The sequence below is a fragment of the Cibotium barometz genome, chromosome 8 (assembly GCF_041138505.1).
Source record: "Cibotium barometz isolate CiBa-2024 chromosome 8, ASM4113850v1, whole genome shotgun sequence".
In the NCBI taxonomy this organism is placed as follows: Eukaryota; Viridiplantae; Streptophyta; class Polypodiopsida; order Cyatheales; family Cibotiaceae; genus Cibotium; species Cibotium barometz.
The window spans coordinates 44,893,998-44,917,017 of NC_141053.1; the positions used below are offsets into that span (position 1 = coordinate 44,893,998).

A 23,020-nucleotide genomic window follows, 5' to 3' on the forward strand; every position below is an offset into this window, starting at 1 on the left:
TTAAAAGTTTTATTGAAGAGGTGCTTTTATTGAAGGCTTATAAGGTTGCAATATAAAGCTTTAAGGCTTTAAAGGTCTAGTTATATGCTTAGTCTTTAACAAAAAAAAACTTTGGTAATAAAAGCTTTAGTTTTTTTTTAAATATTTTAGCTTTATAACGTAAAGCTTAAGACCTTAAACGAAAAGAGGAGGTAGAGGCTTAGTAAAAAGCTTTTGCTAGAAGCTTTTAAGGGTTTAAATCTTTTAATATAAAAGCTTTATAACTTAAAGCGTTAGGCTTTTTACCAAAAGCTTGTAATTAAGCTTATAAGCAGCATGTCACTTCTTTTTTTAATTATTATAATGTTAAGCTTATATAATAATAAGCTTATAATTTAATAAAGCTCAAAAGCTTTATGTAAAAGCATAACAACCTGTCCACGGTATCCACAACAGCGCGCAGAGTGCAACATTGATATTTTTTTTTTCGAAAGATGGCCGCCATCGTTGCGTGGAAGGGAGAGAGAAAGGGGAAAAATTCGCGTAGCCATCTGGTCGAATTAGAGGAAGAGGAGAGAAAATTTGGAGGAGAAATATATGTGTATATAAGACTTTAATCTTCCTTCCTTTCTTGAAATTGGTGCAGCATGCTTTTTTCTTCCAAAGAGGATAATTTTAAAATCTTTCAGCTGCAAGATTTATATTAGCTTTCCCTTATGCAAATTAAGCAGAGGATAGGCTTAACAATTCTGAAGCTAGATCAAGGATCACCTCAATAAGCCGATTTCTTCCATAAGGATATATTATGAAGAGGATTAGAATTGAGGAAGGTGATTTTGTGGTTTTGTAAAACCCACCAATGGTTTTCCACCTTGCTTTACCCTTTGGGCAAAAGATTGATAGAGATTTGTTGTCCAATGGTTAACAACAAGCCTTCTTTCAATCACACATAACCATAAATATATTCTTCAAATTAAATTGAAAAATCACCAAAATCACCTATGCCTTTGCCTCTTTCACCTCTTTGTCCACAAGTCTTTGATCGGCTTCAAGAAGATTGAATTAATCCAAAGCTCTGATACCACTATCACGGGACCTTTTGTACTTCTTGAAGAAATAATTAAAAACTCACAAATTCATCAAATATCAAAGCATAGGCTTACATCAAATTGATATGGAAGAGCATAACATAGCATAAACAAGAGAGATAGAACATCACCATCAAGACAAGATTGGTTCCAATCTCCCCCCTCATGTGTGTAGCTCCACAGTCCACTTCCACTACATGAGTATTTTTTAGAATTCTAAATAGCCAAGGAGCTATTTATAGTTGTGCATACAAAATTGGGCTTTGCTTTTACACTTTTTACAAAAATAGCTTAAGCACTAGAGCTTGTTCACACTCTAAGTGTAAATAATCAAAACTTCTCTAGCATATGTGCTAGGAATATAGCAACGCCATGCACAAGTGTGCATAAATAATTTGCACAAACATTTGGCATGAGGCCAACAAAAATAATAACCTCGTGCACATTCACACATATAATAACCTTGTGCACATTCACACATTCCATTAAGATAAGAACTATAGTGAAAATACTCATTATAATACATTTGCTTTGTAAATTAGACTTTTATTAGAATTTTATAGAGTAACGTGCACTTCTCTTGGTTTTTTAAACCCAAAAAAGCCCTACAATCTAAAATGCAACCCTTTTGAAATTATTGTACAATAACTATGAATTTATCAACTATTAATTTGGATGTACCAACAAAGAAATTATATATACAATGGAATATTATCTATGCACGCGATAGTATGATTGTTGTGACTTGCACATGATTGATATAATAGACGTATTGAGTGTGTGACGTGTGAGGGCAGCAACTTTTCATTCAATCATCAAATTACAAATTTGAGGAGGTTCATATTGTGAATGCAAAGTATATTTATCCAATAGATCCTAAACATGACTTCAAATTGGAGGAGGATCATGTTGTGAATGCAAAGCATAATTATCCAGTAGATCCTAAACATGTAGCAAGATGGCTTTCACTTTCTAACTTGATAATATGTTAATTAGTAATACTTTTTCAAAGTTAAATATTCACATCTCTCTCTCTCTCTCTCTCTCTCTCTCTCTACATTGTAATAAGAGGTCCCCCCTCTTAATAAGAGGTGCATATGAGTCCCCCCTCACTCTTTCTCTTCCCTCCTAGAGTGAGCTGCCATTTGAACCATAACCTTTGGTTAAGTTTCACATTCTTGGCTCTCTTTCTCTCTCAACAAGGCAAGTAAGCTTATAGACTCGCCACACTCATGGAACGAGAGATTCGCATTCAGAGTTACGACTCGAGGACCTCGTTAGATTCTAGCCATACAATTAATATCAGGATGCTAGGTAGGAGGGTGACAAAATCATAAACAATGTGTCATGGTACAACACTAGGATTAATATCAGGATGCTAGGTAGGAGGGTGACAAAATCATAAACAATGTGTCATGGTACAACACTAGGATTTGTGTCAAAGTGAGGGCAAGTGTGTGCTGTGTGGCTTTAGCAAGACGAGATATCCAACAAGCAGATTCCTTTCAGAGTCATCAAAATATCAAATAACCCAAGTTCTACGGCCGCACGATTGATTCGTGTCTATTTTGTTCAACACACACGTGCCAACGTTGAGCTACGTGAGTCATGGGAAGGGACGGCTGAGATTGAGGATAGAATGGGTGAGGTGGGTGGTGATCTTCTTCATGGGTTACCATGCATGCATGCATTTGAGAACGATAACAGAAACGAACAACGCCGTCTTTCACATAGTGAGAGCGTCTCGAAGCCCAGTGGCTATGGTGTGAAACCCTAATTCTTCAAGACCCTGCGTGACAGTTCTTTGGCTTCATCACACAGAGAGCTTCCTCCTCCTCTCATCCTTCTTGTTCGTGCCCGCCATGGCTTCTTCTGATTCTGCGCTCCTCCTTTCTTCCCCCTTCCTCTGCGGTTCCTCTTCGCCCTCATCTTCTTCATTTCTAGGCACTTCTCTGTTTTCTTCCCGCCATAGCTCCCCTTCCCCTCCCCTCTCAAACATCGGAGGCCATCATCACCATCAGCAGCAGCAGAAGCACCAGCGTGCCTGCCGCGCCTCAGTGTCTTCGACTTCCGTCTTATCAGACCTCGCTCAGCAGCTTGCGGTAACATCTCTCTCTCTCTCGTATCACTGCTTCTTCAGACCCGTTCTCTTCTTCTTCTTCGTTCTGTTCACCCTCTCATCATTCACGGCTTGGCTTTCTGTTCAGCTGTCCTGCAAGCTTTTCTTCCAAGTGTTGGTGCATTTTGTGCGTCTGAGAGGGCAATGTATGCTCTACAAGAATTCTATCAATTTGCCATTCATGTAGGGTCAAAAATTTCGGTGCAGACTGTGTGCATGCATCTGGCTATAAGGTCATGGCTTCCTCAATCAACTCAGATATAAATGTTTTTAAAGAGTTTTATGCATTCCTGCACCTGGTCTGATTGGATTATCAATAGTTGATGCATTTGAAGAGTTGTAAACCTCCCTTTTCTCGAGCTGTAGATGACTGGCTTATCCGCTCATTAAAGTTCTGCACTATGACGATTCAACTAAGCTTTACAGACGCTCACACTTTATCAACTGCTGCAGCAACACTAAAGAACAGTACTTGGAGAGAAACGGCAAGGCATTTAATGGCCCAAATTTTGTTCACCATTACCTCATTCTTGCAACTTGACAGCATTTTCTTCAAGCCCCGATCCGGACATCTAACTAGTGGTTGGAATGCTTAGGAATTGACAAATTGAGGGAGTCTCAACTACTTAGGCACCAGATCTTAACGAATTGGAGATTGATGTGAGCCGCATGATCAAAATCTGATGCAGGAATTTAGTTGCTCTTTAATTTGCATCACCCCCCTTAATCCGACTTAGTTCTGAAGTTGCTGTCACAATAGGGCTGCTTGTAACTCCGCACATCTTTACTGGACAGAAACCATGTGAGTACAGTTCTTTATCTGCCTTGAAATTGCCAGAATTTTGTTTAAGGTCCAGCTGTGAGTTGCAAGGCTGTAACTTTAGCTGAGTGACTTCAGTAGACTTATGCAAATCAGACGCACTACTATCTTGTTGTGGTCTTGGTACTCCTCCTATGACCAACCGCTTATGATGTTAGAAGGATCAGGCTGTTGAAAGGTCAAATCAAATGCCTCAAAGTTCATTTGACTGTATTGGTTGAGAACATATGGACGCCCTTAAAGTCATCCATGCCTGCAGTGAAAGCTTCATATGCTAGATGACAAGAAGCAAGAGCCACCCTCTGGTTACTGATCATTCTTGGGTCTGCATGTCAGGTTGCAAGGTGTGTATCGGTTGAATTCTAGGAGGAAGGACAGGAGGGCACACAATGACTAGAGCTCTTTTGAAGAGCCCATTGCTGTTTGGGTCTCTGGATTTTTCAGCAAGTAATTATTCCTGACCCTGGAGGATGTGTTCATCTCATATTTCTGATGTGTGTTGTTGAGGACATTTCCATATCGGTAATATCAGGTTTTTTTTGAGCCTACATTCCAAGCCAAACATGAATGGCTTTCAAAAAATACGAGGTTTGCGGGATGAAGATGAGAATATGGCCATTTGACTAAGGGTGGATTCGGAAAGGGTGAGCTTGTATGGGCCCACCACTGAATTTTGGTGGCCTCAAGGTGCGGTCCCTCTTCTAGACGAGCTCTCATGAGCCCCCAATACTTCAGTCTGTCAGTTTTGTGCTTGGCATCTGTCTGCTGTGAAGCCACCCTAACTGCTGCTGATTACTTTGCCTTGATTGCCTTGCATGGCAAAGTGTACCTGGCATTGCTAGCTTTATGTAAAATAAATATGCGAGTTGGTTCTCATATGAAAAACATTCAAGCATGCCACTGTTCAAGCTTGGTGGCGACCTCATTGTTTATGGTTTTTGGCTTGAAACTCTGATGCCTATAGGCTTTGCATGCCTGATGAGCAGATGGGTTCTTGTAACCACCTAGCACTCAGTTCTAGTAACTAAGATGCGTTATTTATTGCTATACAGAGATTGATGAACAATGTGGGGCTTTGCTGGGACTGAAAATTGTTGTGAACTACTGCTCACTGGATGCTAAAGTTAATGCCTGAAGTGGTGAAATGGTGGCCTCAATTAGGCACTAGGGCCGGCAGGTTTTGATTGCAATTGCCTGTCAAGAGGCTTCTTGCTTTGAATACGCTGTTGCTGCCCCTCTTTATCAGCCCTGATCTGCCATCATGTGGACTGATCTTTATGCCTTGTTCTGATCTGGACTTTTTCTTCATGCTCTGTGCTGCTCTGCTTTTTGTGCCTGCTGCACTTGCTGTGACCTACAAGTTGTGGATCAAGAATGACAAGCAGATTTACAGACAGCCATTGTTCAATAATGCCTGTGCACTAAGGTGTATGCAGGCATGGTTGCTTGGGCTTACCTTTAACTGCTGCACTTTTTGTGAACTACAAGTTGATATTGTGCTAATTCTTTCTATCTTTAGTGGTGCATTTGCCCTATCAACTACTTATTTGCTGCACTAATTCTTTCTATTTGCTACTTCTCTTAGTGTTAGGCTTCACTATGGTTGAGTTTGCCCTGCATCTCTGGAGGTTTGACAGAAACTCAGTATACGAAGGCCTTTGTGTGAATATATGCTCTTATGTGTGTGTGTGTGTGTGTGTGGAGAGTGTGTGTGAGAGCATATCTTGATACAGTGTTCTATTCCGACTATTGCGTCGAACATGCGGAAGCTTCAGAGAAGATCGGTAACTTCAATGCTCAAAAATCAGCACTCTTTTCGCGATGGAATTAGCGCACAAAACTGAATGAAGATGTGTAGAAACTAGAGAGAGAGAGGGAGAGATGGAGAGGACCCAGTATTGGGTCCCAAATACCCTCTGTAGGGCCCCCACCACGGATGGTCTATATGCTTTATTAGAATGATGTAAATTTGAAAAGAAAATACAAAAAACCTTGACCTTTCTTGGCTGAGAAATCTCTGCCCTTGACCTGCAGTCCTTCACCCCTTTGCGTTAGCAAGCCCTTGGCTGTCTTGGCTCCTTGGATTGCTTGAGCACTTGGTGAATGATGAGATAACACAACTGAATTATGGCGTACCTATTTATACTCCTGCACAATAGCAATCGACCAGCATCATATCGAGGCGGCCAGCAATAAATTGTCCCACGACTGAATATTCAGCATTTAATGCTGAAAAATTCACATAAAAAACTGCACTTCTTTCCCTAGTTGGCTGGGCATCATGCGTTTGAATCTAGATGGGTTGGGCACTAAATCTAGACTGCCTTGGGGACTAGGCAGCCTGTATGGGCTGCCCCAAACTTGCCCTACAGCCCTTACAACACTAGATGTGTTGTTGGCTGCCCCTAGCATGCCCCTAGGGCTGTCCTACAGCCCTTCCATGGCTGGTGGGTTCAGCCAGGGCCTTCTTGGCCCTCATGGGGGTGGTTTCACACTATCCCCATGCCCACACTAAGACTTGGGGTAGCCCTATGGGCTGGCCCCTATTCCTAAAAGCAAACCCTAACTATCTACACAATGGTTTGGCATCCGATACCATGCCAGATACACCAAATCACTGTCATCATTCTAGAGGGAGACTCACAGCGCGGACTGGCACTGTTTCATGTGCAGGACAGTGCACACCTGACCTTGGACTCCTGTGTAGGACAATGCACACTTGACCTCGGACGACTGAGATGGATCCCTGGTTGACTCGTCCCAGACTGGGTTCACATGGGACCAGTTTACCATTCCAGGTCGTGCACCTTCTGTACAGATATGTGTACGTGGCATACAAGTGCGGGACGCTCGTGACATTCCCTTCTGCTTAACTTGACAGAAGCTGCATAGCCTCCAAATAATCCGTCTCAATAACGCCGGATAGTCTTCAAAAAACTCTTTGTCGAGCCATACCGCTTCGTGGGTCCCTCGGTCTTGAAACTTCGTGAGGAACTGTCTTTGTCTTTGGCCTGAGCCATGCTTGAAACGGTGGAGAAGGATCTATTCTGGAACCATAATCTGCTTCATCAACAATATTTGGTTCCACCTTGTCTTTAACTTATGAAGGGATAGGACGTGCATATGGCTTTAACCAACTGACATGAAACACATCGTGCATAGTCCAACTTGGAGGTAACTTTAAGTGCATAGACACCTCATTAATCTTCTTCCTAATGGGAAAAGGTCCGAAGCTCCTGAAAGACAACTTTGGGCATCGCTTGCCCACCTGTTTCAATCTTTGCTCCATAATCCGAAGATTAATCCAATCCCCTTCCGAAAACTTCATATCCCTTCTATCTTTATTGGCTTCTTGAGTGTAGGCCTCTTGCGCTTTAGCCAATCTGTCTTTTACTGACTCTAAAATCTCTTGGTAAGACTCCATCACTCTGTTCGCTTTAGGCACTGAAGATAAGGTCTTGGTCAACAACCGACTGGAAAGGTCTTCCAAACGTTGCCTCACATGGAGTCCTGCCAATAGCTGAAGAAAAAGAATCATTTAAATCAGCTTGAACTAAAGGCAAATAAGATTCCCACTTACCTTGCTGATCGTGGACATAACACTTCAGCACATCAAAGGCCAACTGGTTGTATATCTCTGTCTGGCCGTCCGTCTGTGGATGGAATGCACTGGAAAAATTCGATTTAGTATCGAAGTTATCAAACAATGTCCTCCAAGACTAACTCTTGTATGTTATTATAGGAGAGTAATTTTCCTTATAGTATGTACTATTATCTTTTTAGTTTTATATTAAAACTTGTCATCTCGGTCCGACACTATGGTCCTAGGAATCCCGCCAATCGGGTACGAATGCCGAATGAACAACTGGGCAACATCCTCGGCGGTCACATTGGCCCTGCAAGGAATAAGCATAACAAATTTGCCAAATCTATCAGCAATAGTTAAGCACTACGTATTACGCTTACTCAGATTGGGAGGCAGATTCGTGAGTGACATTAAGTCCATTGAAATATCTTGGAAAGGACCCTCGGGAATTGGCAAGGGCTGTAACAACCGTATCTTCTTTCCACGAGGAGCTTTCACCTTTTGACAAATATCATGGCGTTGTACATATGTAAACACATCTCGCCTCATCTTTGGCCAGTAATATTGCCGTTCCAATTTCTCCAGAGTCGAATTCATGCCCCTATGACCACCAGTAATGGCATCATGGACATCATGGAGAAGAGTTGCCCTAAGCGACTTCATGACACATAGTCGGCCTTTGTAGAAAAGCCAACCATCGCGTATTAGAAAGTGGCATGGTCCTGTGGCATCCAATGCCTGTTCCCACTGTGTACTGAATTCCTCGGAATCCGTGTACGTGTGCTTCATGTCATCTAGTCCTGTATCAACAAGATCGAGTCTAGTGGTCTGAAACGGAGTCACTTGTCCCTTCCTGCTCAAAGCATCGGCCACTGGATTGGCCTTTCCTGGAAGGTACTCAATCATACCACCGAATTGCTGGAATATCTGGCTCCAACGGTATTGTCGATCACTCCACTGTGCACTCGACATTGTCTGAATGCAGCGTAATGCCTGATGGTCAGTGCGACCTCAAAGCCACGGCCATAAAGAAAATGTTTCAAGGCCTATATTATACTGCTTGGAGTTCACGATCGTAGACTGAGTAATTTTTCTCCGCGGGTAGTAACTTACGAGATGTGTAAGCTACTGGATGACCATTCTGTTGTAACACACCTCCAATTGCGATGCTACTCGCATCGGTGATCACCTGAAATGGCTTGTCCCACAAGGCAAGTGCTAAACAAGGCGCTTTTGATAAAGCCACCTTGAGGTTCTTGAATGCCTCCAACGCTCGTGGAGTCATTCGAATCTTTTGCCTTCTTGTCTTCACACCCTTTAGCAGATCGGTGAGGTCCGCCGCCGAGAGATCAGAAAACTTGTCTATGTGGGTGGAGTATACTTGGCATATACCCACAAAGGATCTGATGTCATAGGCTGTCTGAGGTATTTCTCAATTGACAATCTCGGCCACTTTAGCCGGATCAAGTCGAATGCCTTCGGCACTAATTATGTATCCCAAGTAATGCACTTGGAACAGATAAACTACCGACTTCTTTTCATTGACGTAGAGCTCGTTGCTTTCCAGCAACTTAAGGACTTTCTCCACATCAATGTCATGCTGCTCAACCGTAGCTGAAAATTGTACTTGTCCCACTTGACATCTGGAAGAAACTTGTGAAACCATTGAATACCCAAAATTACTTGCCATCTGTCTTGCCTGCCTCGGCTTTTTCGTATGGAGGAAGCTTAGATGCATTGTTCGAGTTCTTGGAGCTAGAGGCTCCTGAGCTCTGTCTTGGGGAAGACCCCGCCTGGTTCTGGCCTTTGCCCCCTGAGGCAGTAGCTTTGGGAGAAGCCGGTTGGGAAGTCTTGGGCTTGCCACCATTGTGCTTCATTTCTACACTTTGCGCAAGCGAGAGTGCGCCTTCGAAGGTGGCTGGCCTAAACATACGCACCTCCCATTGGATTTGCGTGTCAAGGCCATACAAAAACTGCCCTTTCTTGTCCGTATCAGATAAGCCTAATTGCAGACATAAAGTCAATTCTATTGGCAAACTGAAGGACTGGTTGCGTGTTCTGACGCGCTCCTCTGAACTCGTCTTCGAGTCGCTCAAGGTAGTGGGGCGGTAGAAACCACTGCTTAAGGTCGCGGATAAACTTGTCCCACACAGAAGCTGCCATACCTAATCTGGTGTGGGCATGAGCCCACCGAGTCCACCAAGGAATGGCCTCACTTTCCAAGTATCAACCGGCTAAGATCACTCAGTCAGTATCTGTCTTTCCAACTGCGGCAAAGTAAGCTTCAAATTGATGCAACCATGAATAGAGAGTTGTGAGGTCGAGTTTACCATTATACTTACTGAAGTTCATTTTCTCTGGAAAATGATTTGAGGGCGCCGTCGATGACAATCTGGCATCCAAAGATGCTAGGTAACACTCGTGTTCCACGCGTCGCATGGCTTCGTCTTCATGCTGTCGGATCTCCAATGCACGCATCTGCAACTCAAGCAAAGAGCTGAGTTTACACACCGATCTCTCTGTGTTTCTTGTGCTGTTTATTTTCTGCAATCTACTTGCTCTTGTCTACCCAAGTTTGGTTATCATTTCCGCTGCATATTCTGACAAGGGCTACCCCAAGTCTTAGTGTGGGCATGGGGATAGTGTGAAACCACCCCCATGAGGGCCAGGAAGGCCTTGGCTGAACCCACCAGCCATGGAAGGGCTGTAGGACAGCCCTAGGGGCATGCTAGGGGCAGCCAACAACACATCTAGTGTTATAAGGGCTGTAGGGCAAGTTTGGGGCAGCCCATACAGGCTGCCCAGTCCCCAAGGCAGTCTAGATTCAGTGCCCAGCCCATCTAGATTCAAGCGCATAATGCCCAGCCAACTAGGGAAAGAAGTGCAGTTTTTTATGTGAATTTTTCAGCATTAAATGCTGAATATTCAGTCGTGGGACAATTTATTGCTGGCCGCCTGGATATGATGCTGGCCGATTGCTGTTGTGGAGGAGTATAAATAGGTGAGCCATAATTCAGTTGTGTTATCTCATCATTCACCAAGTGCTCAAGCAATCCAAGGGGCCAAGACAGCCAAGGGCTTGCTAACGCAAAGGGGTGAAGGACTGCAGGTCAAGGGCAGAGATTTCTCAGCCAAGAAAGGTCAAGGTTTTCTGTATTTTCTTTTCAGATTTACATCATTCTAATAAAGCAAATACACAATCCGTGGTGGGGGCCCTACAGAGGGTATTTGGGACCCAATACTGTGTCCTCTGCATCTCTCCCTCTCTCTCTCTCTAGTTTCTGCACATCTTCATTCAGTTTTGTGCGTTAATTCCGTCGCGAAAAGAGTGCTGATTTCTGAGCATTGAAGTTACCGATCTTCTCCGAAGCTTCCGCATGTTACAGTGGTATGAGAGCCTACTTCAAGTGTAAAGATTCAGTAAAGAAACTAGAATTTTTTCTCGCTCGTGTGGTTGGTTTTCAGATGCCGGTGGACTACCCCTTTCAGAGTGACTCCTGTCCCTCGAAGGACGGTTTGTTTTCAGTCTTCGAACTTCTCCCACACACATAGTGGATGATCAGATTGCGCTCCGGAAAGGAAGTGTGTTTTCCTGCTATGGCGAGCTTCGACGACGAGAGAGACCAAGAACCATGGGACCAAAGTGCACCAAGCAGCCGAGCTAGGGCACCAGCCTTGAGTGTTGCAGAGATGTTCCAGCAGATCGGCCAGCATAGGAAGTGCCCAGGACTGCTGAAAAATGTCCCCACGACTGCTGAAAAATGTCCACGACTGCATAAATGTAGTCGGCCAGCAGAGAAGTGCCCACGACTGAGAAACTGCAGTCGGCCAGCAGTCCAGTAGCCCACGACTCATGTGTATGGAGTCGGCCTGCACTGGAGTGCTCCTGGCTTCCTCTGGCAACCCTCCCCACCACTAGGAAAAATGGGAAAAATACGAGGAGTGTGGAAAAATGATAAAACACCTTATACAGGGCGGGCACACCCACAACAAAGGCCCTAGTGTATAAATATAGACAGGAGATAACACCCCCTCTCAGCTCTTGGCTGTGAAACCAACCCAAGGGAGCTGGAGTGCCGCTTGAGCATAGCCTGAGGTAGAGACTTCGTGAAGAGGTCCGCCGCATTGTCCTCCGTCGAACAATAGCAAGATGTCACCAGCCAAGATCTTCTCACGTACAAAGTGATACTGTATCTCTATATGCTTGGTCCGGGCATGGAAAACCGGGTTCCGAGCAATAGCTATACAACTCTGGTTATCGCACTGGATGACTGTGGGCTCCCTCTGTGGAAACCCAACCTCGCCTAGCAGCCTCCACAGCCATACAACCTCACAAGCAGCACCACAAGCAGCCCGATACTCTGCCTCTGTCGAAGAAAGGGCAATAGTTGGCTGCCTCTTGCTGCTCCAAGAAACTGCTCCTGAGCCGAGGGTAAAACTGTATCCTGAAGTAGATCTCCTCGTGTCTGGATCTCCTCCCCAATCTGAGTCACTCCAACCTAACCTTGGAGCTTGACTCTATTCCCTCCTGTGTAAAAGAGTCCCATATCCTTCGTACTCTGCAGATACCGCAAGATCCGCAATCCTGCGTCCCAATGAGACTTCAATGGCGTCTGCATAAAAGAGCTCAACAACCCCATGGAGAAGCTCAAGTCCAATCTGGTGTTCAGCAACCAAATCAATGAACCGACCAACTTCCGGTACTGCGAGGCATCAACTGGCTCACAAGGATCTGTAACGGTTAACTTTGTGTCCGGGTCCATCGGCGAAGTAATAGGCTTGCAGTTCTCCATCCCAAAATCCCCTCTGGGTTTGCCAAATCTCCAATCCCAAAAAGAAGTGGAGTAAGCCTAAGTCGGTCATCTCAAACTCCTTTGACAAGGCAGCCTTCGTCACTCCAATGTGCTCCAAATGACCGCCGGTGAGAATGAGATCATCCACATACAGGATGATAAGCGTGACCATGCCGCGTTCCCGAAAGAGATACAGGTTCGGATCTGCAACCGATCTCTGAAATCCAGTCCGAATAAAGAAGGAATCAATCTTCTGATTCCAAGCCCTGGGAGCTTGCTTAAGACCATACAAGGCCTTACGTAACCTGTAAACCATCCCTTCCGATCTTGGAACAATAAAGCCTGGAGGCTGCTCAACGTACACCTCCTCCTGCAGGTCACCATTAAGGAACGCAGATTTTACATCCATTTGATACACGGGCCACCTCTGAGAAGAAGCAAGGGCAAGAACGGTCCGAATCGTGGACACCCGCGCTGTCGGTGCAAAGGTATCCTCGTAGTCGATGCCTGGCCGCTGAGCATAACCTTTAGCCACAAGCCTGGCTTTATGTTTGTCCACCGACCCATCAGACGCGTATTTGGTCTTAAAGACTCATTTGACACCAATGACTGACCGCTTCAACGGCCTCGGTACCAACTCCCAAGTGTTGTTCTTCTCGATGGCATCAAGTTCCACCTGCATGGCTTTCCTCCAAGTATCCTGTGAAAGGGCTTCCTTTATGGAAGTGGGCTCTTTATCCCGCATGATACGAGACATCAAAGCATAGTTCACCTGAAGAAGCTCCGCCGTGTTGCTTTTATCTCGGACTCGATGTGATCTTCGAGGGCCGTTCTCTGTGGTCCACTCGGAGGGTAGCTCCGTGACACCTGACTCCTGAAGGCTGTCTAACAACCACCTAGGTACTCGAACAAATCGTGGAGCCTCCTGTGGTCGCGGGGGCTCTACTCAGCCTGCGGGCTCGACCTCATGTGATGACTGAGGTGGATCAACTGGAATGATAGACTGGGAATCATCATCAGACTCCTCTGGATCTCCAAGAAGTGGCGGCTCCTCAACAGTGGATGCTGGAACATGCTCGTCAAAGACCACATCCCGGCTGACAACAATCTCATTCCTATCTGGATCATACAACCTGTATCCCTTGGAAAGAGAGTTATACCCCACAAATACCAGCTTGCGGGACTTGGAGTCAAGCTTCCCCCTCTGCTTCTTTGGAATATGTACATACGCATCACTCCCAAAGACACGGAAGTGCGAGACATCGGGTTTCCTGCCAAAGTATGCCTCAAATGGAGTCATATGGGGTACTGAAGTCGTCGGAGATCGGTTAATGGTATGGACAGCCGTTGCCACAGCCTCACCCCAAAGTGGACGAAGAAGATCACGATGCTCCAGCATGGTCCTCGCCATCTCCACCACAGTCCTGTTCTTGCGTTCAACAACTCCATTCTTCGAAGGCGATCCGGTATTGGCCAGTTACCTTTTGATGCCATGATCTGCACAAAATCTGAAAAATACAGTCGAGGAGAATTCACCTCCTTTATCAGCCCTAAGAGTCTTCACCTGATATCCAGACTCTCTCCACCATCACGTGCCAATCCTTGAACCGAGCAAAAGCCTGGTCCTTCTGAGAAAGAAAGTAGACCCACGTGAATCTGGTACAATCATCAACAAGTAGCATAAAGTGGAGAGATCCTCCCAAAGATGGTATCTGCTGAGGTCCACACAAGTCAATGTGAATCAACTCCAATGGTTTCGAAGCCCGCCTGGAAGCCTGCTTCGGAAAGGGTTCCCTGTGCCGCTTACCACGTATGCAAGAGCTGCAACGCCCTTGCCTACTACCAACATCTGGCAAGCCAACCACCATTTGGTCCCGGAAGGCACGCCTCAAAGCATCCACATTTAAGTGGCCAAAACGAAAGTGCCACAAATCTCCGACCTGAGAACCTGTCAATGAGGAGAGTGCAGAGAGTTTGTAGATGCCATTCTCCACACCGCCTTCCCAAACAACCTGGCCAGTCTCACGGTCCCTTAAAGAGCAACTAAATGCTCCTCAAATTCCACTCGAAAGCCAGTCTTGCATACCTCATGCACTGACAGACGATGAAAACCCAGAGCAGGGACATAAAGAACACGGGAAGCATGCTTGCCCCCCTTGCCGTCGAGAATAATCTCCATCCGGCCCTCACTATGTATCGGAATAGTGGAGTTATCGCCAATAAAGATACGACCTGACTGTCGTTTCAGATCCAGAAAGAAGTCACGGGATGGAGTCATGTGCCTGGAAGCACCACTGTCGAGAGTCCATTCCCGAGTATCCTTCGCGGTGAAGCCAACTGCCTCCTCGCTCGAAGATGATGAAGCATCGGAGTCCACCATCTCTAAGTGCACAAATGCCGGAGTCTTTGCAGCTGAGGCTGAGGAATCAACACTCTTCCCTGTCCGCTTAGGGCACTTCCTCCAGTAGTGGCCTTTCTCGCCACAATCATTACAAGATCTTTCGGCCTTCAGCTTCTCTCGTTCTGGATCAGGCTTCTTCTCAGAAGACTTCTCCTGTGAAGCCTTCCCTTTGCCCTTGTTGTTATTCCGGCCTTTCGATCGTTGGCCAGTTAAGGCCTCCGAACCTCCGCCGTGAGGAGGGTTCGTGAAACGTTCCTCCTAGTCCAAGACCATTGGCACAAGCTCCTCCCAAGTAATGGTGCTGAGCCTGCCACTCGTGATCAACAAGGAATAGAAAGCAGAATACTGACCAGGCAAGTGGGAAAGCAAAGTGATGGCCATATCTTCAGATGATATCTCTTTCCCAGCTTGTAGGACTTCCTGCTGAAGGGCCTGCAGCTTGTTAATGTCTTCCCGCATCGTCGAAGACTTTGCAGGGTTCATAACCCGCATCTGCACTTCCAAGGAGATCCGTTTCATGGGGGATACCCTGTTATACAAAGAAGCCAACAATTGCTCCCATATGCCTCTCGCCAGCGTCATGTGCTTCACATGATTGATCACTTGTGGTGTGCAATTGAGGAAAATAAACGACCGGACCCTGGCGTCGACACGATCCCACATCACATGTGTGCCTGTGCCTCTCGGTCCTTCCTCGTCGATAGTAACTCCCCTTCCTCAGCTTCCGGCCGTGGAACCCCGATGATGATAAAATCAGCAAGGTCATATGACTCCAGCACCGACTCCATAATGACCTTCCAGATGCCGTAATTGCACCCGTCCAATTGACGATCCACTGGGAACGTGGGGAGAGTCGGAATCTTCACGTGCTTCTCAGCCATCTCTAGTAAATCTGCCGTCGCGGAGAGTAACCTGAAAGGGTGGGTGGGTCGGGGAAAAAAAAATCTGAAAACCTGCAAGTGGCTGTCCAGCACCTTGGCCCGCCTTCCTCTTGCACCTTCTCTTCCCGTTCAGCCCAAAACAGTCCACCAATCAGCAGCCTAACGCTCCCCCTCTTGCTCAGAAAAACTCCCAAGATCTATTTCGAGCCTAGGGCTCTGATACCATGTCAGAATATGCAGCGGAAATGATAACCAAACTTGGGTAGAACAAGAGCAAGTAGACTGCAGAAAATAAACAGCACAAGAAACACAGAGAGATAGGTGTGTAAACTCTTCTCTATACACAAGATCCCGAGAAAACTGAATGAATGAGTGGTGGGGGCAAGGGGCCTATATATATGCCCCTGGGAGAGCAGTCGGCCAGCATAGCAAGTGCCCACGACTGCTGAAAAATGTCCACGACTGCATAAATGCAGTCGGCCAGCAGAGAAGTGCCCACACCCTAACTATCTACACAATGGTCTGGCATCCGGTACCATACTCCTGTGCAGGACAATGCACACCTGACCTTGGCCGACTGAGATGGATCCTTGGCTGACTTGTCCCGGATTGGGCTCACATGGGACCAGTGGAGCTCGAGGTATTTGATTTATATGCACATCTAACTAATTCATGGGGTATTGCAAAAGCTACAAGAAGCTGTGCACCACACGAAGATGCTAGTATGCTTTTATTCTTGATAGTTTACTGCAGAAATAGTGGTCCATACTGTCCATACCCTCTTGTAGGACTCCCTTGGCAATGGGTGACTTTGGCTGTTACTGTAAACAGGCTGAAACCACTGACTGAATGTTTACAACTATTATTGTTGGGAGGTACCATTCCCACTGAGATCGTCTCTTAGAGACATGCCCATGGCCTCTTAGAGACATGCCCGTAGCATTTCCTCCATAGCCTGATTAGTTCGCTATGTCTGACCATCCGTTTCAAGATAATCTGACGATGACATCAACCTCCCTGTTCTGAGCATGGAGAACACTGTTTGTTAGAAATGTGCAGGTAAGTTGGGATCTTGGTCCCAAACAATCTCCTTAGTTTAATGAAACCGAGCAGCCTGGGGGACTAGGGCCTTTGACACACTTTAATATCATCATTGCATAACAAACATTTAACCTTGGTCACATCCACTCAAACCATATTCACAAAGTGGAAACATGAGAAAACATCCTTAATGCTGAAAATGAAACAAATGCGCAGGGACACACCACTGAGCCGAAATCCCCAACAACAAACCCCCCCCCCCCCCAGGTTGGAGATCTTTATTACCAAGGAGTATTTCAAATGCACAAGCTTTGGGGGCTCACCCAATAACTAGGGTTCTTGTAAGATTATCCACATACAAAAACAAATCCAAGAAGAGAAAGGGCTTTGTACAAATGCCCATAAATTCCATGAATATGTGTGATCCTCTTCTTGATTTCCTGATTGGGTATTGATTCTAAAAGATGAATTTGGGCATGTTCTTGGATTCATCTAGGTATATATATATATACTGATTCTTCCCCATGCTTCATATATGCCAATATATAAAAATAATTACATCACTAATAACCAAGATAGAGAATGCCATAAACTCCAACCGGTTGAGTTGAGCCAGCACAAACAAAAAATCAGCATATTCAGCTGGTGCAAAATGGTACAAATGCGGTACAATAGGTAACACAAACTGGTATTTCTGGTACATAATCCCTAAAGCAGCTGTTATAGGTGGTACAGTTGGTACAGCAAGTGGTATAGAAACCCTAGAATAGTTGGTACAGCTGGTACAACAGGTACAAAAGGCACACAGCAGGTACAAATGATAACGATAGTTGCAGACTGTAGTACAATAGTATGGAATGCTATATGGATGCAAGTATGACGTCCATAGACATGTATGTGATTGTACGGACATAAGTGCACTGTACAGATTTCATGTCTGAGAGGTTCAGGGTGGCAAAAATGCAAAACAGGCTTTTTCTTCTCAAGCGATGATGAAAAAACGTCCTTTTGTTGATTTTTGTGCCTTAGCCATGCTCACCAATCTTTGCTAAGTGTGTGGAATAATTAAAGAGGATCAACCACCTATCTTGGTGCCCACATCCTTTTGTTGATTTTTGTGCCTTAGCCATGCCCACCTGTCATGTGCATGACATGCTCATGTACCTTCTCAGAGCTAACTCATATCTGCGTTTTGCATCAGCATGTTTCCAGGAGTGTTTAGGGCTGAAAGAAGACCCCCAGAGCTTCTGCGTGTTACAAGTGTGTGGAATAATAAAAGAGGATCGACCACCTGTTCTGGTGCCCACGTCTTAAGTGAGCGTGGACAGCCTTATAAGAGCTTGTTCTTGCACTAAATTCTTCCTAGATCTTCGGGTGATTGTCAGTCATGCCTCTCTCACGACACCTGGGTTCAAGTGACCATCTCTTGTCCAGGGAACTACCTCGGGTGTTTTGACCAAGTTCTGGGTGTGCCAGGGTCTTTTGTAATGGATAATCCCTCATTTCCAAAGCTTGTACATTCCAAATATTTGGGCGTCCTGGAGTCCACTTGACCCCTTTTGGGAAATGTCCAAGCAGGTGACATCTTCCCATCTACTCTAAAGTTGTCCGCAACTTTAAGCTTCAAGCCCTATATCCAAGATATAGTGATATAGTCATGTCCCATCAAGTGAGGGAGAGGAGACAATCTTATAATTGAAAGAATACATGTTCCAAATAAATGGGCGAGACAAAATAAGTCATCATAATTCAAACATCGAAATCTTCCATACTCTCCAGAAAACTAGTAAGTCATGCCAGGCACAGGCACAAGAGCCGGCTGTGTCTCAATAACCAATATCAATGAGATAAATCATACCAATGAAATAAATCATATATGAGATAACCATCATAATCCAAGAGTATGTCCAAACAGGGACACTCTCTCTGTAACTTGCGGCGGGTGTCCGGGGGACTAGGGTCTTTGACACACTTGTTGATACCATCAATGCATATTAAAACACTTAAACATGGCCATAGCCTTGACACATCCATCATCACTTTGCATAAAACATAAAAGCTGGACAAAACATCCACAAATGCTGAAAATGGATCTTGCACATGTGACACCACATAGAGGCCGGAATGGGCCGACCCCCCCCCCCCCCCTTGGAGTATTTTATTACCCACGGAGAATAATATCATGTACAAGCTTTGAGGGCCTTACTCTCCCCACGGGAGATGCCGGATTATCCATATACAAATGCCATAACACAACCCAACACAAGGCAATTGAGCTGGAACATAGGCTGTAGAAATGCCGAGCCAACAACATAATCCATATACCTCCGTGTGGGTACTGATTCTTCTCCAAAAACCACAGGTCTTCATGCAATAGAGTTGGTACAGCAAGTACAACTCTCCATTCAGCCGATACAGTAGGTACAATGGTTGATACAGTGGTACAGTTGTTGGTACAGTGGTTGGTACAGTTGGTACGGTGGCTGGTACATCAAGTACAAAAGCTGGTACAGTCGGTACAATCGGTTGTACAGTAAGTACAACAAGTACAAGGATTGGTACAACCAATACAATGGTTGGTACGGTAGGTACAAAGGTTGGTACAACAAGTACAATGGCTAGAAATCATATGATTAAATATCCTTGCCTTCAGTATTTCTTTGCGATGGAAGCCTCCAAAATAGTCCCCAACAGCCGGTATTCTTCATGGGCAGCCTTCAAGAGAGAAAGAGAGTAGCCATCATTAGGGCAGCCTGTAACAGTGGTAGAGGCTAGTGTGCAGCAAGAGAGCCTTCATTAATGAAGAGAGAGGGCTCCAATTTATAGATTTGGGCCTCCCATGAGCTAAATGGCAAGAGAAGGCTACAATGACGAGTGGAGAGCCACACAATAGCTGAAGTGACAAGTGTGCGGCCACTTGTCTCACTTTGATCCACTTTCTAACAAGTGTCAGGCCACTTGTCTCACTTTGGTCCGCTTTCTTGCCACGTGTCCCAATCTAAGAGATGGGTCCTTCCATAAACTTTATCTCTAAAAATATCCCAACTGGTAGACATTCTTTCATAGGTACTTTGCCAACTCTTGGTATCTGCTCAATTCAAGATGTAATGACGTGAACAGAATTTCCATTGGAGTCAGGCCAAAAATAGCAACTGTCCTAAATTTTAGGAGTGTGGTCCTTTGTATTCTAGGATAATCCCCCATTCCCAAAGCTTGTACTTTCCAAATATTTAGACATCCTGGAGTCCACCAGACCCCTTTCATACTGGGAAATGTGACACTCTCCTTGCCACCAGACCCCTTTCATACTGGGAAATGTGACACTCTCCAAGGAGATATAAGTCCCCTACCAACAACCAGGCACCATGTCTAGAGTCTGAAAGCAAGGCACACAAACAGGTGCCAATCGAGAGTCCGAAAGCTCAAGGTGCTAGTCCAAAGCTCGAAAGCTCAAGTCAAGACCACTTGCTCTCCGTGTTGGTTCTTGGACCACACACCTTGGAGGAGAGGTAAGCTCAAGTCAAAATCACTCACATGCATAGATAGCTTGGTGCTCCGTAAGTAGTTCTACCACATAAAGTTTATGGGCATTTTTGGCCACTGAGATAACATGTGAAAAGCGCATCATCTATGATCTGATTTGTCCTCTTTATGTTGTTGGCCAGTTTATATGCAAGTCCGCCAGCATATTCAGCATTCCCACCCTTATACAAGGGTTGCTCCAGCCCTTGGGCCAGCCATCTGAGATTCCTATAAGTAGGTGAGGCTTGTGCATAGCCAAACACAAGGTAGAGGTCTTAATCCAGGGCAGCCAGCAGCGTTTCCAGAAACACAGCAAGAAAGTGGTCTCCAAATCATAATCTACAGGCTGTTTACAGCCAGACAGTCATTCCTCTACACATTCAGCAAGAACGAAAATACACCATTCGTGGTGGGGGTATTTGGACTCAACGCTGTGTATATTCTCTCTCTTTCTTCTCTGCACTCTATCCTCTTCATATTGTGCTGCTCACCGTCAAGTTTGAAGGTGTTCAATTCTGTTAATCAATGTCACATGCACCTTGCATTGGAGTGCTATGTGACACACTGGCTCTACATTAGTGCACCATTCATATCAATAGGATTTACCTTTTTAGGAATATTTTGTCGTATGCCGTGGCCCCCTTGTGAGCCCCAGTCGGGAACATGTCAGGCATGAGCTACGTAGGTCAATCTCCACAGCCATAGAGAGTCTGCATGTGTTAGTCCTCTTAACCCACTTGGAGAATTTATCAAATAGTGCATGTAGTGTCAGCCTTAGTATTAGGTTTGCATTAGGAGCATTTAGATAAGCCTTTGGGCTAGGCCATGGCATGGCCAGCCCATAAAGGGTAGCATCCAGCTCATAAGAGGGCTTGGGCAGCCAGTCGGCTGCCCTAAACTTGCCCCATTGGCTGTCGGCTAACACAACAGCCTCACCATGGGCTATCGGCCAGCATAAACAGCCTCATCACAGGCTGCAGCCAGCACTACTGCCTTTAGGCAGTAGTCGGCCAGCATGGCAGGAGGAATGGAAGAAGTCATGAGCAGCTTCAGGTCAGGCATCACCAAAAGCATTAAAATATTTTTATTTGTCTACAAAGGACTGGCCGATAGGGCATGAATGAGCCAATTGCATGATTTTGTAAATATAAAAGCATGTGCATCCCTCCCATTCCTTCATATAGGTATTCAGCAATTTTAGCACTAGTCAGGATCAGCTCCAAGCATTCCCAGGTCTCCACGAAGGGCATCTTCAGCATTCAGCCATTATATGTGCATCCATCAGTTTTGGGGTTGCATAGTGGTCATTGAAGTGCCATTCAAAGGAGCTTGGATAGCATCTGGATCAACCTGTGTTGGGGTCTACATCGTCCTTGCGTCTAGCAGTCCTCAGTCATCCTTCATACTCATTGTAAGCTTTCCAAAGAACAATATAAGCAAATACTCTTGCTTGCCGCGCGCGCGCGGGGGAGGGGGGGTAGTGGGTAAATTGGGACCCAATACTATGTCGACTCTCATCTACTAAGTGGAATTGCATAGACCCTCGGGTTTAAAGAAGGGTCTTGTTGCGTGTTACGACGATCAACCTCTTGCATGCTACAATCAAAGTATAATCCTTGTCTATAAGCTTCCACATGTTACTGAAATACTTTGCACCCTCTACAGTGTAGAAGATCTACTAGGTCATCCATTCTTGGTAATGGTGGATACTCTTTTTTCATATTGACCGTGTTGTTAATGTATTGAGTGTTGATTCAAAGGTGTGGGTGTTGTGAACATAAGTGTTTTTTTTTTCAAAGTTGCACGTAAACTAGTTTACCTAGAAGACAATCTTAAAGGGGTGTGAAGTACATGAATGGATTTGTGTCAAATCCCCATAGGATCTCCTCGTAGAACGCTTATGGTACAAGACTCGAAACTTGCAAACAAACCAAACAAACGTGAAGGGGGTGCAGGCCTGACTCACCTCCCAACCTTGATAGCCGTGGGCAAGCCCACGAGTCTTGGCTGTCCCCACCGAGCCACGAGCTGAGCTAACTAGATAGACGTACTGACCAATCTCTACCTCGTGACTTCCCATACGCCACGAAGCTACCTTTGCGGGCCTCGAGACTTTTGTCGGCCTCGGCTGCATAAAGCAGGTGCACGTCTGCACTAGATCCAGGCTCCTGACCATAGAGCTCTCACAAAGACACGCGAGACTCTATGAACTAATGACTAATCTTGGCCACCCTTTTATAGGCTCTTGGCCGGTCATCGGGCGTCCACACTTGGGTGCCCGCCCGTTAGTCTATCCCTAACTCAGCTCGCCAATCAGCCTGCCTAGCTGCACGCTTCCCTAAACCTTGAAGCTAGTTCTGTGTGCGTGTAGCACACGGTAGATACACACTGTGCACATGACATACTCTCCTTCCTCTAAGAGCTCACTCCTGAGCTCACTAAGTAATTCCTCTGAAGGGTAGTCAATGTCTCCCATGTAGTGTCCTGCTCAACACGATCCTTCCACTTGATCTTGTATTTTGTGATAAGAGTATTACGTAATCGTCTTTCACGAAATCCAAGAATCTTTTCCGGTTCGTGTGGAACAAACGAAAAGATTTGCAATGGTTTACTATTCCATAATGACAAAATTTGTGTACCACAGATTTCGGACATTAGGTCCAAGATTCTTAAGGAGTGTCACGACGCCCCTTTTGATGGACACCCTGGGGTGCACAGGACATTATCATTAGTAAAACACACTTTTTATTGGCCAAAGATGAAAGGGTACGTAGAAGATTATGTTCTCAA

The 23,020-nt window shown here is 45.4% G+C and overlaps 1 protein-coding gene across 3 annotated transcripts in view; it reads left to right on the forward strand.

Annotated features, from left to right (window-relative positions):
• The first annotated feature begins 2,621 nt into the window (after positions 1-2,621).
• LOC147636319 (glucose-1-phosphate adenylyltransferase large subunit 1, chloroplastic-like) overlaps positions 2,622-23,020 on the forward strand; it is a 39,443-nt gene continuing 19,044 nt past the window's right edge. Inside the window, exons 1-2 of one of the 3 annotated variants that reach the window (XM_086801761.1) lie at positions 2,796-3,169; positions 3,275-4,453. Coding sequence is in view for 1 of the 3 variants with exons in the window: in XM_086801759.1 (XP_086657885.1) it covers positions 2,930-3,169 (240 nt within the window). In the remaining 2 variants the exon portion in view is untranslated. Of the gene's footprint in view, positions 3,170-3,274; positions 4,454-23,020 lie in introns of all 3 variants that reach the window. The other 2 variants (XM_086801760.1, XM_086801759.1) reach the window with 2 other exon arrangements.